General features: G+C 36.1%; 1 protein-coding gene across 2 annotated transcripts in view; it reads right to left on the bottom strand.

The window, feature by feature from the left end:
• Window positions 1-5440: 5440 nt before the first annotated feature.
• RORA (RAR related orphan receptor A) overlaps window positions 5441-14784 on the bottom strand; it is a 690447-nt gene continuing 681103 nt past the window's right edge. For both annotated transcript variants that reach the window (XM_069483271.1, XM_069483279.1), the window contains one exon: window positions 5441-14150. In XM_069483271.1, the coding sequence (XP_069339372.1) occupies window positions 13986-14150 (165 nt within the window). In that variant the 3' untranslated portion in view covers window positions 5441-13985. The remainder of the gene's footprint in view (window positions 14151-14784) is intronic.

The raw sequence follows: 14784 nt of genomic DNA, 5'->3' as shown, positions 1-14784 counted from the left end.
CATTGTAAGCAGGATTATAATATGAAGAAGAAATGGCATACACATATATAACAGAACATTCTATGGGAAAACAAATGAGGACGGAGCTCATTCTGACAAAGACAATTTAGTGACTACTTCAGAGGGTAAGTTTAATTTATGTTGGGTCTTGAAGAATGAGTAGGAGTTCACTGGGTAGAGAAAGGGCTGTGGGTTTTAAGGTGTGAAAAAATACAGAAGTTTGAAACAGTTCTATATGTTCTGGGGAAGACGAAAAACCGTTACATTGCTCTATGGGGGAAATAAAGGCCATTGGAGTGGAAAGGTGGGGGGCAGCTAGAGATTTTGGACTTTATTTTCTGGGTTATGGGGAACCACTGTGTCTGTGTGTGTGTGTGTGTGTGTGTGTGTGTGTGCGCGCGCGCCACACAGCTTTACTGAGTTACAATCTACATGCCATAAAATTCACCCATTTTAATTGTACCGTTAAGTGATTTTTAGTATATATATGGTGTTTTGCAACCATTAACACTAAAACATTTGGGAACATTTCCATTACCCTAAAAATTCCTTTGTGCCCTTTAGCAGTCAATTCCTCTTTCCACACCCAGCCCCAGGCAACCACTAATCTACTTTTTGTTTCTCTATATTTGCCCTTTCTGGACATTTCATATAAATGAAATTATAAAATATGTTCTCTTTTTTCTTAGCATGTTTTTAGGATCATCCATGCTGTAGTGTTAGTATACGTCCCTTTTTTGTTGCTGAATAGTAGCTCACTTATGCACATATCTCATTTTGTTTATCCATTCAACATTGGATGAACATTTAGATGGTTTCCACTTTGGGGCTATAACAAATAACACCGTTATGAAGATTTGTGTACAACTATTTGTGTGAACTTTGTGTTTTTATTTCTCTTGAGTAGATATCTAAGGAGTGGAATTGCTGAGTTGTATGGTAAATTTATATTTAATTTTTTAAGAAACTGCCAAATTATTTTGCAAAGTGTACCATTTTATTCTGTTGTTTTTAAGCAGAAGAAAGATTTGGTTTTCCATTTCTGCTAAACTGAGGAGCAAACAAACCCAGAAACTGAATGAAAAATCAATTTAATTTTGAAAGACTTTTTAACAGTATGCACTTGTTTGAGTTTACAAAATGTTACATTGGACCAAAATTTCAAAAAGAACTCTTAAAACTGCAAGGCTAAGTGAAATTATCGTACTTGTTACTAGGTATATATTTCTTCTTGTGGACCAAATCAAGACAGAAAAATGTGCAAGATCATCCTTTTATTGTTATTTTTTATCCATACTAAGTCATTTTCCTACCCGTCAGCTAATGAGCTTCCTTTGCTTGATTTGGGTGAACTTGGCCTTGGAGAGTTTATAGCTTGGTGACTATTTCATTCAGGGAATTGTTTCATGAATTTACAATCATGTGTAAGGTACTTTCAAAATGGGAATCTAGAAATAGCCCTCTAGCAAAGAGGTTTCAATCTAGAAATTGATTCAGAAATTTTGGGGGAAAATATTGTTGCTAATAGTAGTTTGTTCAAATCAGGCTTTTCAGCAATAAATGGTATTTCCAGTGGGGAGAGAATCATCATTTATCCTGAAAATCAGCAAAACACTCTGGCCCAGGATATGCTGTGTTAGAACAGAATGGCTACAGTGTTCAAATCTTTCTACTCAGAAGATAGTATTTTCTAAAATATGTTATGTTATGGTCTATATTACATGGTCCCTGGGCTGGAAAAAAAAAGACACAGAAGTAACTGTTCATCTGAATGCTGGCCTTTTATAGGGAATGCTAAAGTATCCCATAGAGAGAGGTTGATGATAGCAGAGATAATTCCAAGTAGAATAATTTAAAAATTATATTTGTCTCTAGAACAGTGGTCTTCAGCCTTTTTGGCACCGGGGACTGGTTTCATGGAAGACAAGAGTGGCTGCAAATACACATGAACCTTAGCTCCCATGCCCACCCCACCCCTGCTGGCCACTTCCTGCTGTGCAGGCAGTTCCTAACAGGCCACAGACTGGTACCGGTCCACCACCGAGGGGTTGAGGACTACAGCTTTACAATACAGCATGAATCTCATTAGGAGGGTAGAGAGAGACTGGTAGAAGGGGTGGGTCTGGAGCTTGTAAAGTGGTCATTATTATAATTAATGTTGGGCGAGGCTAATATTGAAATTAATTTTTGTCCTCTAAGCCTGAAGTCACTAACCCCTGGGCCAAGGACTGGTACTGGTCTGTGGCCTATTAGGTCCTGGGCGCAGAGCAACCAGCCCCCACCCCACCCCAGCCCCACCCCTGTCCGTGGAAAATTGTCTTCCATGAAACCGGTCCCTGGTGCCAAAAAGTTTGGGGACCGCTGCCTAAGCAATGGATAATTGATAGATGAAGTAGCTTCTGCTCCACAAAAGAGAAGTCATCTTGGAATTGAAAAAATATATTGTTTGAAAAGTCCATCAGATAAACAAGTGGATTGCTGAGAAATGACTATATTTTACTGGAGTCAATATTTCCTCTCCCAAAAAGGAAAAAATCCAGAATCAAATTAAATGCAGAAAGACTGGTTTCTCTCTTTCCAACATTAGAGATAAATGACGTTAGAATAAAACAGGATTTTTCTTCAGCTCACAACTAGTGGTACCATGAAAGGATAGAGTTCCTGTTAATCTCCTAGCAGGAGGCTTCTGCCATCATTGGGAGTCTAGGCTTGCCTTAAGAGTTGTGGTGGGCCAGGCATGGTGAATCACAACTATAACCCTAGCACTCTGGGAGGCTGAGGTGGGAGGATAGCTTGAAGTCAAGAGTTAGAGACCAGCAGCCTGAGCAAGGGCGAGACCCCCATATCTACAAAAAATAGAAAAATTAGTCGGGCGTTGTGGCGTGCGCCTGTAGTCCCAGCTACTTGGGAGGCTGAGGCAGGAGGATTGCTTGAGCCCAGGAGTTTGAGGTTACAGTGAGCTATGATGACCCCTCTGAACTCTAGCCTGGGAGACAGAGCTAGACTCTGTCTTGAAAAAAAACATAAAAGTTGCGGTGGGGGTGGGAGTGGGAGTGAGGAAAAGTAGCGGTGCAGGATCTATCAATGTGATTCTTCTGGGATCCAGGAGAGTTCTCTTGACAAAAATTCCCTCCTCACTCCCAAGTTTTTGAAATCCCTTAAAGCATGTAAACTTCTTTTTTCTTCCTGTCTCTGGTGACATATATGACATGAATAGCTTCTTTTGGACCATGGCTTTGAACACCACTGGGCCCCATCTTCAGTTTCTTGTTCACAAGGAAGCCAAGGTGCTGGGCTGCATCCCAGCACCGCAGCAGTTAGTCTTCCTAGCACCATGAGCATGGCTCGGTGTCTTTGCAGACTTGTTAGGAGAAGCCAAGGCCCCGTACCTTTCCATTTGATCCAAATGCACATTGGACATGGAGGTCTACTTTTCAGGGACAGGACTGCTTGAACTTGCCTCATGAAAAAAAGTTTAGTAGTAACAATAGCAACTAAGACATTCCTGAGGACAGGTCTTAACGACTAGTCTATGATGGTTACTTTTGATTTCTTTCCCAGAGTTTATTAATAACGTGGCATTTGTTCTCCTTTCTGATTTTCCTGTGAGACCATTATAAACAGAATTCTAAGAAGACCCTCTTATACTCCCATATAAGTTCCCTTCTTGAAACTGAGCAAGCTGATCCAAGGTAGAGAGGTGAGTGTACATCATCATTTTTAGCAAAAGGAGCTTAGGCATGGGTTTGAGCAAAGGCCTAGAGGTGACAGATTTCATTTTTTTGATCTCCATTATTTTCATTAACTCTCAATTTCCTTAGAAAGTGGTGAATATTTATAATTATGTAGAACCTAAGGGTCTAAAAGATTCCACATGCGTAATCTCATTCTTCCTCTTTTCTGAGGTGGTTGAAAATAAAAGCAGTATTAGGGACTGTTTGCTACATGCAGCAACTTTGGGGATCAATTCCAATATATATTGAATGCCTACTGAGCGTGAGGGATGCTCCAGTATGTATATGGAGGCAAATGCCAGCTCAGTTGCCTTTACTCTGACTTCTGAATATTTTATAATTTGAATGTCCTTGAGACTACTTTAGAAGTAATTTATAAGTTTTTGCATATTAAAACAGTGTGATACTTGGCTAATGTTAAATTTATGGTTCGCCCCTAAGTAATCTACTCAAAAGAAGGGGGTGGGACAGTGACAGTGCAGGTAAGTGAGAATTTTAAAGTCTTTGGCATCATTTCTACAATTCCATTTTAATGATTTCTAAAGCACAGATGACACAGTAGGGTGTGCATTCAGGATTTCTCTCCTTCTACACTCAGGGAAGATATCACTAATTAGCCGTGGTATCCTTCCCCTTTGAGTCACAGAATCCTTAATTCTGCATTCCCAACAGCAACCACCAATCAATGGGCGCTATCTCACAAGATAATACTTCTTTCTTTGCTGTCTCTGATCAAAAGGGTAGCTTAATCCTTGTAGACATTTTTTCCCCCTGCAAAATGGAAGTGAATCATTTTTTTAAAAGGACTATACTATAGACCAGTGCTTCTCAAATTTTAATATGCATATCTATCACCTGGAATCTTATAAAAATGCAGATTCTGATTTAGCAAGTCTGGGGTGGTGCTTGGGATTCTGCATTTCTAACAAGGTCACAGGTGATGCCAATGCTACTGGTCTGTGGACCACACTTTGACTCTTTGACTGTCAAGGTTCTACTAGACCCTTCACTGGCGACAAGATGTAAGCTACAAAACTATGTACAGTGCAACTCAATAACAAAAAAAGAAAAGAAAAACAAGGCAAGTGTTCCATTAGAAGCTGAAGTTTTATTATAGGATAACAGTACATAAAGCACATCTAAAATTGATGTGTTCAATGCACTTTTAATAAAGGTAATGTAATATTAAAGGTACAGTTTCTAAGTACAATATAACAACATTCATATTAGAATGAAAATCGCAGTATTTAAAAGACAACATTAAATCTCTCTTTTTTTTTACAGCTTGTATTTACAAAATGAATCAAAATATTTTTTTTTTTAAATTCAGGACTCGATAAAATAAACAGCTGGAAATAAGCAGACTACTGTAAGAGTGAATTGAAAAGAAAACCCAATGTAAGTGAAAAGTTGGATGATCCTCTAATAAAGATCATTAGCAAAGTTTTAGTTAAATACTATTTTTAGGGTTCCCATAAATGGCTTGCATTTTTAGTGTGGCAGAAAAGGAGTTTTTTTACATACTGTACACAAAACAGACAGCATATATTTATAGGTACAGTATTACTGTTTCCAAACTTGCATGTATATTTACAGAAGGCTGAGTTTGTTACAGAGGTTTGTGAAATTTGTGTGCTTAATCCTCGAGACCTACACACAATTAGAATCAGCATTTCCTGTGGTCTTTTAAAATGTGGCTTTAATACTTGGTTGTAGAAGAAAATGTTAACCATAAGGCTTGGCTTATTTTATAAATTTACCAAAACAACCCAGGAAAAAATTTTAATTGGGGCACACTTGTTATCCTTTAACAATTATCAAATGCTGACATGTGCTGGCCATTGTGCAGACGCAAAGAGATACATACAGTCTCTACCCTCAGGAAGCTTAGGATGCTAAATGGTGCTTTAACAAAAAAAAAAAAAAAGAAAAAAAAAGGTTTCAATCTCTTTCCAAGCAAGGCAGTTGAGGAATGACGTGATTTGTATTAAAAGAGATTTCTCCCTAAACTGTAGCCAATCCACTTTAAAAGGTTAACTATTAGCATTAGCGCTCATTAACCACACAATTGCATTTATAATCAAGGTAACAGCAACTCTTCCATAAAAATGGAAAATGTCTAGAATTGTGGGTAAATATGCAGTGCATGGAAGCCAATAATCATGGCTTGAGAATTTATCACCTTCAATTACAAAAAGTGCAGTAAACAGAAACATTTGCTCTATATTTATAAATTGCTCAAAAATCTTTGCTAAAGATCTTACAAATTCAGTAATATTACAGAACAATTCTAATCAATATTTAATAAGGTTAACTACATCCTTAGTTAGATATTTGATATACTTTGATTTTTAACAAAGCCAATAGATAGATATTGGGAGACTGGGTGAAAGGGTTTAATTAAAGTTCATTATTAGATGACTTTTAAAATGAAGGTCCTTCACTCAGTTCATGGAACTGGTTAAGGTCATATTAAATCAGAACATCCCTTGTCAAATTTGCTTTATGGCCCATCTTCCACCAGTGATGTCTCCATACTTCTCATGATTCAGGTAGGAGGGGAAAGGTTTATTCTGCCATCAAGCTACCAAGGATGTTTTATATAAATGCCTACTGTCTATAATAGGAGCTAAGTATACAACTCTGTCAGGTGCCAATAATATAATTCCTTAATAAGAAAAAAATGTATTACTCCATTAAATGAGAATGTTTCTTTAGGATCTTGAAGGCCTGGCAAATTATTTTTCAGCTCAGGAGATATGGTATAAAGCCAAGTAGCAAACATAAAGTAAATGCTAGTAAGTTTTCATATAACCATATTTATAAACAAATTCACCCTATAGATGTCAAATATCCATACTAAGGAAGTAATTTTATCCTAATTAAATACACTCTAGAATAATTTATATAATGATATTATGTATTTAAAGAGAAAAGCATGTCCCAAATCCAGCACTCTGATACAGCTGCCAGTTGGGCATAGGTAGATATATATATATATGTATATATATACAAATATATAGTTATACTCAGTGAAATTAACAAGACCCAAAGGTGGTATTGTCTAGGAATAAAAGGGATATTTTTTTTTGTTCACAAAAGTAACTTATCTAGCACCACACATCAGAAAAACACAAAAATAGCACACTCTAGTTCTAAACAGCTATGTCTAAAATAGATTATATAGTAAAACCGGTATTATACAGCATATTGTGGATTTGATAAACAGATAAATATTTGCACTGAGTAGGCTGTTTATAATATAACATTTTCTTATCTATACAGAATGAAAGCCAAAAAGTTAACTGTATAGAGATGTGCAGAACAACATTAAATATTATGACTCAAAAGCAGGGACAAAGGTAAATTTGAAAGAAGAGTAAGAGAGAAAATGTTTACAGGCCATTACAAGTTCTTAAGTTAATAGTAAATAAGGAATCAATTGCTCAAGTTGAAGAAAGCAGTAAACAAGAGATTGCATTTACATGCAGATGTCTAAAATTTGTATTTTTTAAGTCTATGCACAAAAGTCATTTGTTTTATTGCTTGACATTCAGTTATGGCTAGATTATTTAACCTATTTTTTTTTTTTGTACTTTGGAAACAAGAATATTGTTAAAGGTGCCATAAAAATGGACAACATTGAAAACGGTTTGCAAATAAACCACCTAACACTGCAGTTCTTTATACATATTAAAAGCCTTGTCTGGGGTTTGTCATATGTTAAATATATTTAAATTGGGAAAATATGTTGTAGCTTGAAGCCTCCCATTGGCCCAAACATCCAATACAAAAACACATCTCCACAAAAGGAGCAGGCAGACAATACAGGTACATTTAAAGAAGCAGCCAGCTAATGTCCTAATGTTTAAAAATTTACCACTGTTTAATATGAGATTTCAAACTGTTGTGGATAAGAAGAGAATTTTGGATTCAGGAAGATGCATACAGTACATATGGATTTTTTTTTTGTGAAATCATATTCACTATATTGCTCAAGAATTATCTGCATTTACATATGCAATCTTTTCAATGATAATCAAGTTCCTAGAAATAGTATCCATGTTAAAATAATAATGGTGAGAAAGGAATCACACATGAACACTGGAGAGAATTTAGCTGTTCTAGAGAACAACACAATGGCATGTGCAGCACATCAAAGCTAACAGCAAGCTATCTGTCATTATTCTCAGAAGGAAAAAAGTGTGATACTGCTAATGTGGCAAAGTACACTAAATGTAAACAGCAAACAGGAATTCTCTAGGTAACTAACATATTCATATTCGCTTTCTCAACACAAGGCTCCATGTTATGTTGCATCACTGGAAAAAGGTTGTTTCTATTTGGATTGAATATTCTGTCATTCATTTGTAAATAAATGACTGAATGTATTTATTGCTCTAAGTTCTGAGGGTTTGGTTGAACATGGAGATCCCCCCATCTACGACAGCTCCTTGGTATGAAGTCAAGCTTCTGGATTATATTCAAAATGATTCTGAGAGCCTGACGAAACTGATCTCATTTATGCAAACACACAAGCAAACAGACCCAGAAGTAAAACCAATGGTACTATGGAGACATTGCTAGTCAGCCTTCCCTTCTCTTAAAAATAAACAGCAGTAAGCAGTTCTCTGGAATCAAATCTGGTGGAACCTTTTTATACGACTAGTGTTTAGGGACAGAATGAAGACCTGCATCACAGACTATTAGCAAAAGATCAAGATTTGCTGTTGCAATTGCATTTCTGGGCACATAATTTGATCCATAGTATAAAGTTGTTTTCATGGGGTTAACTTTATAAGTAAGAAGTGGCAATCACATGTAATATGTAAAAATGTCAATAACCTGTATCAATAACAGAGAGAGAGAAAGGAGATTCTGCCATTTTCCATATTCTTTATTATCAAAAACAACAGGGTAAAGGCATCTTTTGCATCTGATAGACATGGAAAGTTTTCCCAAATTATAGTCCTCTATCATAGTAAGAAAATATGTAAATCTTCTGAATATGTATTCCAGGGGTGGAAGAATCAGAGCCAACAACTACACTGAGCTTTTCTGACTTTATGGCAAATAATATGTGGGAATATGAGAACAAAACTGTATTTCAAAAATATAGCATGTAACCCTAAAAGCTGGCTCAAGTTGCTGTCTACAGGCAGATTTCGTTTTGTCTTTAAACATTAGCTCTTGTATTAATTCATCAGGTATAAATTACAAATGTAGAAGTAAGAATTGTTTTACATAAAGGAATTTTTGGTTTGTGTCTAGAGGAGAACACACGAAAATAATAGTGAATAGCTGGCATTTTAAAAACATGTTTCATCTTTTACCTATCTCACTACACTGATAGGCAGGTCTCTTCTCTCATCACTTGTTTTTAAAATTTTTAATCCATAATATGTAGAATTTGGGCTAGTTTTTAACATATAATGCTATATATATTTATCATGAAAATTTTAATTATAATAGAAGTGGTAAACGGAGTATGCAAGGACTGTACTTTGAATGATGCTCTTTGCTGGTACATTACCCATTAGTTTATCTTTTGAACACACTGGCATAACTTTGCTTTGGAAGTTATTCAAATGCTTTTAAGCACACAAAACTGAAGAGCACATAAGTTGTGAACTCAACAGAATGAGACAATAGTGAAGAGTTTACACACACACAGTTCTATACAGTTCGCTTGTGCCTTGGAGGGATAGTATTATTATCATTAATATTAATAATAAAAAACACAATTTGTCCCAGTAGTACTGGCCACCCTGTTTTAAGAGTTTTAGAAGATCCCTGAGCACATTGTTTCTGACTCTAAACCCCAACTCCAAAATGATAGGGCTTCTATTGTTGATATCAAGATGGATTGTCATTCACAGTAAGTCAATCATAAGGTGCTTATTTACCCTTGTTTTTTTTCACCAATCAGCACAAAGAACTGTCAGAAAATAACCTTTTATTATTATCTTAAAATAATAGCACTGGAAGGACACATGATTTAAACAATCAATGTTTGAAACAGTGGCTTTAGGATTATTATCTGGCTGCCCCTCAACAATTACAAGTGATTCGATCGACATTCCTTAGCCAAAAACAAAAGGCAAAACAGAAACAAAAACAAAAACAAAAAACCCAAAAAACTGTACAAATATGTATTTTTCCCTGAGGGATCAAGGTACACCTGCAAGTGCTCTATGTACATATTGCACTAGAGAGGAATGAGGAACATGTGCAAAAAAGCAACAATGAGAGAAGCTTACACACTACTTAAACCTTTTCATTAAAGATTCTACTAGGTTGTTTTGCATTTTGGAATGTCGGAACACAACAGCTAGCTATTCCTTAGTCTAAAACTAAAAACACGCATTTCTACTATGGCACATTCAATGAAATAAAAAGTTTTCCAAAGACAGATAGACAAATTCCATCAATAAAATAATACAAAGTTTGTTTGTTTGTATTTTTTTTTTTAGAAAATTACATTACTTTCTTTCTTTGTTTCACATTACAAAATCTTTTTTTTTCTTTACACAAATCACATTTTATTGCAGGAATATTTCAAGTGCCATCAAATATTTATAGAAGGGTTAAAAAAATAGAAGTCTCTCTAAAGTGGTCCAGACAAGGCTTTGTATAGAATAAATCTTTTTTTTTTTTTCCATCTTCTAGTTTTGATTTAAGTACTTTGAATACATTTTCTTTTCCATTGACACTTAGTAGCCTAGAAGCGGTCCGACACACACACATCATACACCTCATACACATCATACACACACGGACACACACATACACACGCTCCTTCTTCACCTCTCAGCCCACCTCCATACGCTCACAAATATCTGGGTATCCACACTATAAAGAACAACCAAACTTAGAAGCAGTGTCTTAAGTCGTATTTTTCTTAAGTTATAAGGGTGAATCAGGATGCTGAAGACTTTAAAAAAATTCATAGTTTTAACACAAATTAAGATGCTGAACACTTAAAAAAAATCCATAGCTTTATAACACAATTTGCAAACTGTCCAAAAAGCACTTTCATCTGCACTTTTGTTTGCATTGTGACCAAGGCCAGTTTTTTCACAATATAATACAACCATCTGGACACCACGGTAACAGAAGGTCTTCAGGCTTTGTTACAAAAGCCTTATTTACCTTATGGAAAAAAAAAAATTGTATAAGGGCATTGTAGCAGCTGGGTTGACAATGATGTGTTTCCAATCCTTAAAAGATGATTGGACATTTAAGTTTAGGAAACTTTAATTATAAGAACTATTAAGAATAGTTGTTCTGATATCAACCAAATATTTTGTGTCATCATACAGGTGTTTTTATAATAAAGGAAGAAAATAAAAAGGCAAAGTTTTTCATATCCTTTTCTGGACTCCATATTTTTTTTAACTGAATTTATTGTTTAACTTCAGATCCCTGCTTAGATCCCATAGTAGTCAGTTGTTCCCTCATTTCACCGAGCATGTCTCTGTCTCTACTATTCTCTTCCTACACTGTTGATGGACTTTGCTGTTAAAGTCCATCTCTGCTTTTCTTTCAGAAACACCTGGAAGCAGCACGATGTTACTCTATCTTGGTTTACCATAAAAGCAATGTCACCATGGCATGACTATTACTGAGGTTAGAGCCTCATGTTTTTTGCATTAGGTACATGCAAAATCCTTTCTGGGAAAAGGAATTTCTTTTAAGTTCAACATTACGTTCTCTCTCACCCTTAGAGAAGTTCAATTAGCTCTTAATTATTTCACAAATGGACACTGGAATTAGGTTTAGTTGCTCTTTAATGCGCTAGCACCTGAGGCTGGTCATATTCAGAAAGCTTTGGTTAAAAAGAAGTTAATATACTTGGATAAAACCATCCCCAAATTTAGTGAATCTAAATGACAAAACAAAACAAAACAAAACAAAGAAAACCCCCAAAACAACACCACACCATTCTCCCCCAAAGGAGAAACAAAAGAAAAAAAATGGACAAATAAATAACTGAACTAAGCTTGGTACTCTTTTCAGAGTATAAATACTATTGATCTTTAAAGGAACTATGCTTACTTAAATTAAAAATTTGATTTAACCCTTCTTGACCAAATATAAATACTATATGCTGACAGTTAGCCTCTCTATATAAACACTCACATAAAATTTTATATGCCTATAAGAAATTTAAAGGCCTATTACTCTCATCTTCCCTTACTATATTTTTGAAAAAAAAATTTTTTTTGGATGTTATTTAGGCTTCATACACGTCTGTGCGAATAATTCCTTCTCCTTTTCCACATCCCTCAGGAAACAAGTCAGAAAGTCAGAGGAGTTAAAAACAGAGTGAAGTGCTCTGAGAAGCCCATGCTGGTCACCCAGCATGACATCAGGAGCCGACATTCCTGCGGAAGATTCTGCAGGGACCTGGTGGCAGAGGAGACTCTCTGATGTGAAGGGCTGCTTGGAAACTCCTACTTTACACCCACGGAAGATGTTCCCTTTTCCTTACAAACATGGTCTTTGATGTCAGACCAGTAGTTTGAATCCCACCCCTAGTGTGACTAAAAAAATCATCTTCTAAATGCCTACATTCCTAAAAGGTCACTTGTTTTTAAAATATGCACATTTGTCCACCAGACCGTTCCTTTCCCCTCCCCCCACTGGGGATTATTAAAAAAAAATAACAACATGAAATTAAATAAGAACAACTCAATATTTCTCATCTGAACACAAAAGCCAAACAATCTTCTAAATATTTAATAAAATAAATTACAGTCCACAGTTTTCTAGTGAAGATAAATACAAGAGTAAATGTTTGCAGCTAGCATCAACTTTACTTTAAAGGCTTAAAGTATTTAATATTTAAATAAGAGAAACTGGTTCAACATTGTATGCCTCCCTCACCTTCCTATCCATTGTCTATCAAATATAGAGGGCAATATTCTAGAATTATAACATCTGTAGACAATGAATCTAGAATTAGTTCATTCTGAGATAAACTTTGAGGGTTCCTAGATTATACCAAGAACATAAACATTCACAAAGTAAATGCTTCATGTCCTCATGTGGAGAGTGTGCGTTTGCTTCAGATATAATCTTTGGGTCCTTCTTATAAAGAAAGCTAGATTCCAATATATATTCTGGTTATGGATTTGTTCTCAAAGCATAAAAATTCCAAGTTGAGACTGAGTCCCTATAACTACTGAATTGTGTAAAATGAGCCTCCCCTTCCCGCCTCCATGAAGTGACATTTTAAAAAGCTTTTTTTTTTTTTTAAATGTGCATGATGGCATAAGACCACAGCACCAGTCGATCATTCTACTTTGTATGAAGCATAAACACATCTATCCTTAAACTTGCCAAAAAGCAAAGTATAATTTAGGGAGAGTTCCGTTTCTAATTCCAAGTTCATGTGTAAAAACAAAAATCCAACATGGTGATTTCTAGATATGACCAGCCAGTCTTTTAAAAGTAATTTTGTAAACAGCAGCATAAATACCTCCCGACGTACCTTCCAAGCCTTCTCAGTTAAACTTGTGTTTCTGGTGCACATGCGACACGACAGTGAACACGCTAGCATTTAATTTAAAGAAAAAGGTGCAAAATGAAAGTGCCTTATCAATTCAACAGGAAAAGCTACACCAGTAACTACATTTTATATTAATTAAAACAATATATAAACAATATCTCTTTTAGCTATATATAGTCTTCATGCCCATTTACCCTGTAATATATTATAATGCTATTGTTGCTACTGCTATGGACCCTTTTCATGCCATCCTGCTGACTGGCAATAATCGGTGAAAAAATAAAAACTTCCTTCATGAAACAAAGAGCAAGTTGTGCAAAGTAATGCCGCCACCTCCGCTATGCACACCAGTCACCGATTATTGCTGGACTCTCTGTTGTTACGGACAGATTGGTGACTCTGGAGAAAGTCTGTGGGCAGTGAGCTACAAGAAAAGGAAATCCTCTGACTTTAGTACCCTCCTTCTGTTGTAAACAGAGGTCAAAGATCAAGAAGTTGAGACAGAAAAAGGGTCCATATCTGTAGGCATAATGGAAATCATATGCATGAGAAAAACAAGTTCAACTTTTATTTGTTTTCATTGTTTCCCCTCCTTTGCCTGACCCCGATCACCAAAAGATGTGCAGTGTGTGGCGCTCCAGGTCTGTGCAGGGCCATATAAAGTGTCTCGGTTAATTTTGTTTGTTTGTTTTTCAGGTTTGTACTTCAGACATTCTAGAAGTGCTTAGGTGATACATTTACCCATCAATTTGCATTGCTGGCTCAAATTCTGAAGTGAACAACTCCTTGTATAACGGAGGAAAATGAAGTCGCACAATGTCTGGATATATTGCTTTAAATGCCATTAGCTTTTCTGTATGTCGTCCACATAAGGCTCTTAATGTCGAGACCTTGCATATTAACTGGAAGTGGAAGAAAGGACATGTTGTCAGGAGAGAACAGTCATGACAATCAAAGATCAGGGAATCTGGATGGTCTTTACAACACTGTTTATAATGGTGAAACACACTTGAAGCAACATAAGCATTCAGTTAATCGAGGATTGGTAAAAGTAAAAGATGATATAGTCATAGCCTAGAATGCCAGGTACATGTTAAATATGATTTTGAAGATGAGCAATTTAATAACTTAAAAATATGTTCATAAGCAAAAGTTGGCACAGCTCATCAGTGGCAGAGTCGGGACAAGAACCTAAGGCTCTGGATTCCTCCTCCTATTTCAAGATGCTTTCTGCTCTATGGCCTGGAACCCTGGCCTCTGCCACTGTCTGGTGATGGGGAAGTAGGCGAGGGGGCAGTCGTGGAGAGTGAGGGCGCTGCAACTGCATAGAACACATTTTATGCAGAACTAGCACTAGTCAACTCCAATGCAAAAGTTTCTTCTCCATAAAGAGTTTTCCCTATAACAAAGTGATTCTGGGTCTGAGAGTTAGAAGGTCTGAATGGAAGTCCCAGCATTGACCATTTACCTGCTGAGGGTAATAATACGATTTGCAAACATGCTTTTAGACTCTAATACACTATACAAAGGCAAAAT

Source organism: Eulemur rufifrons, chromosome 2, assembly GCF_041146395.1.
Source record: "Eulemur rufifrons isolate Redbay chromosome 2, OSU_ERuf_1, whole genome shotgun sequence".
In the NCBI taxonomy this organism is placed as follows: domain Eukaryota; kingdom Metazoa; phylum Chordata; class Mammalia; order Primates; family Lemuridae; genus Eulemur; species Eulemur rufifrons.
This window is presented reverse-complemented; position numbering and strand designations above follow the sequence as displayed.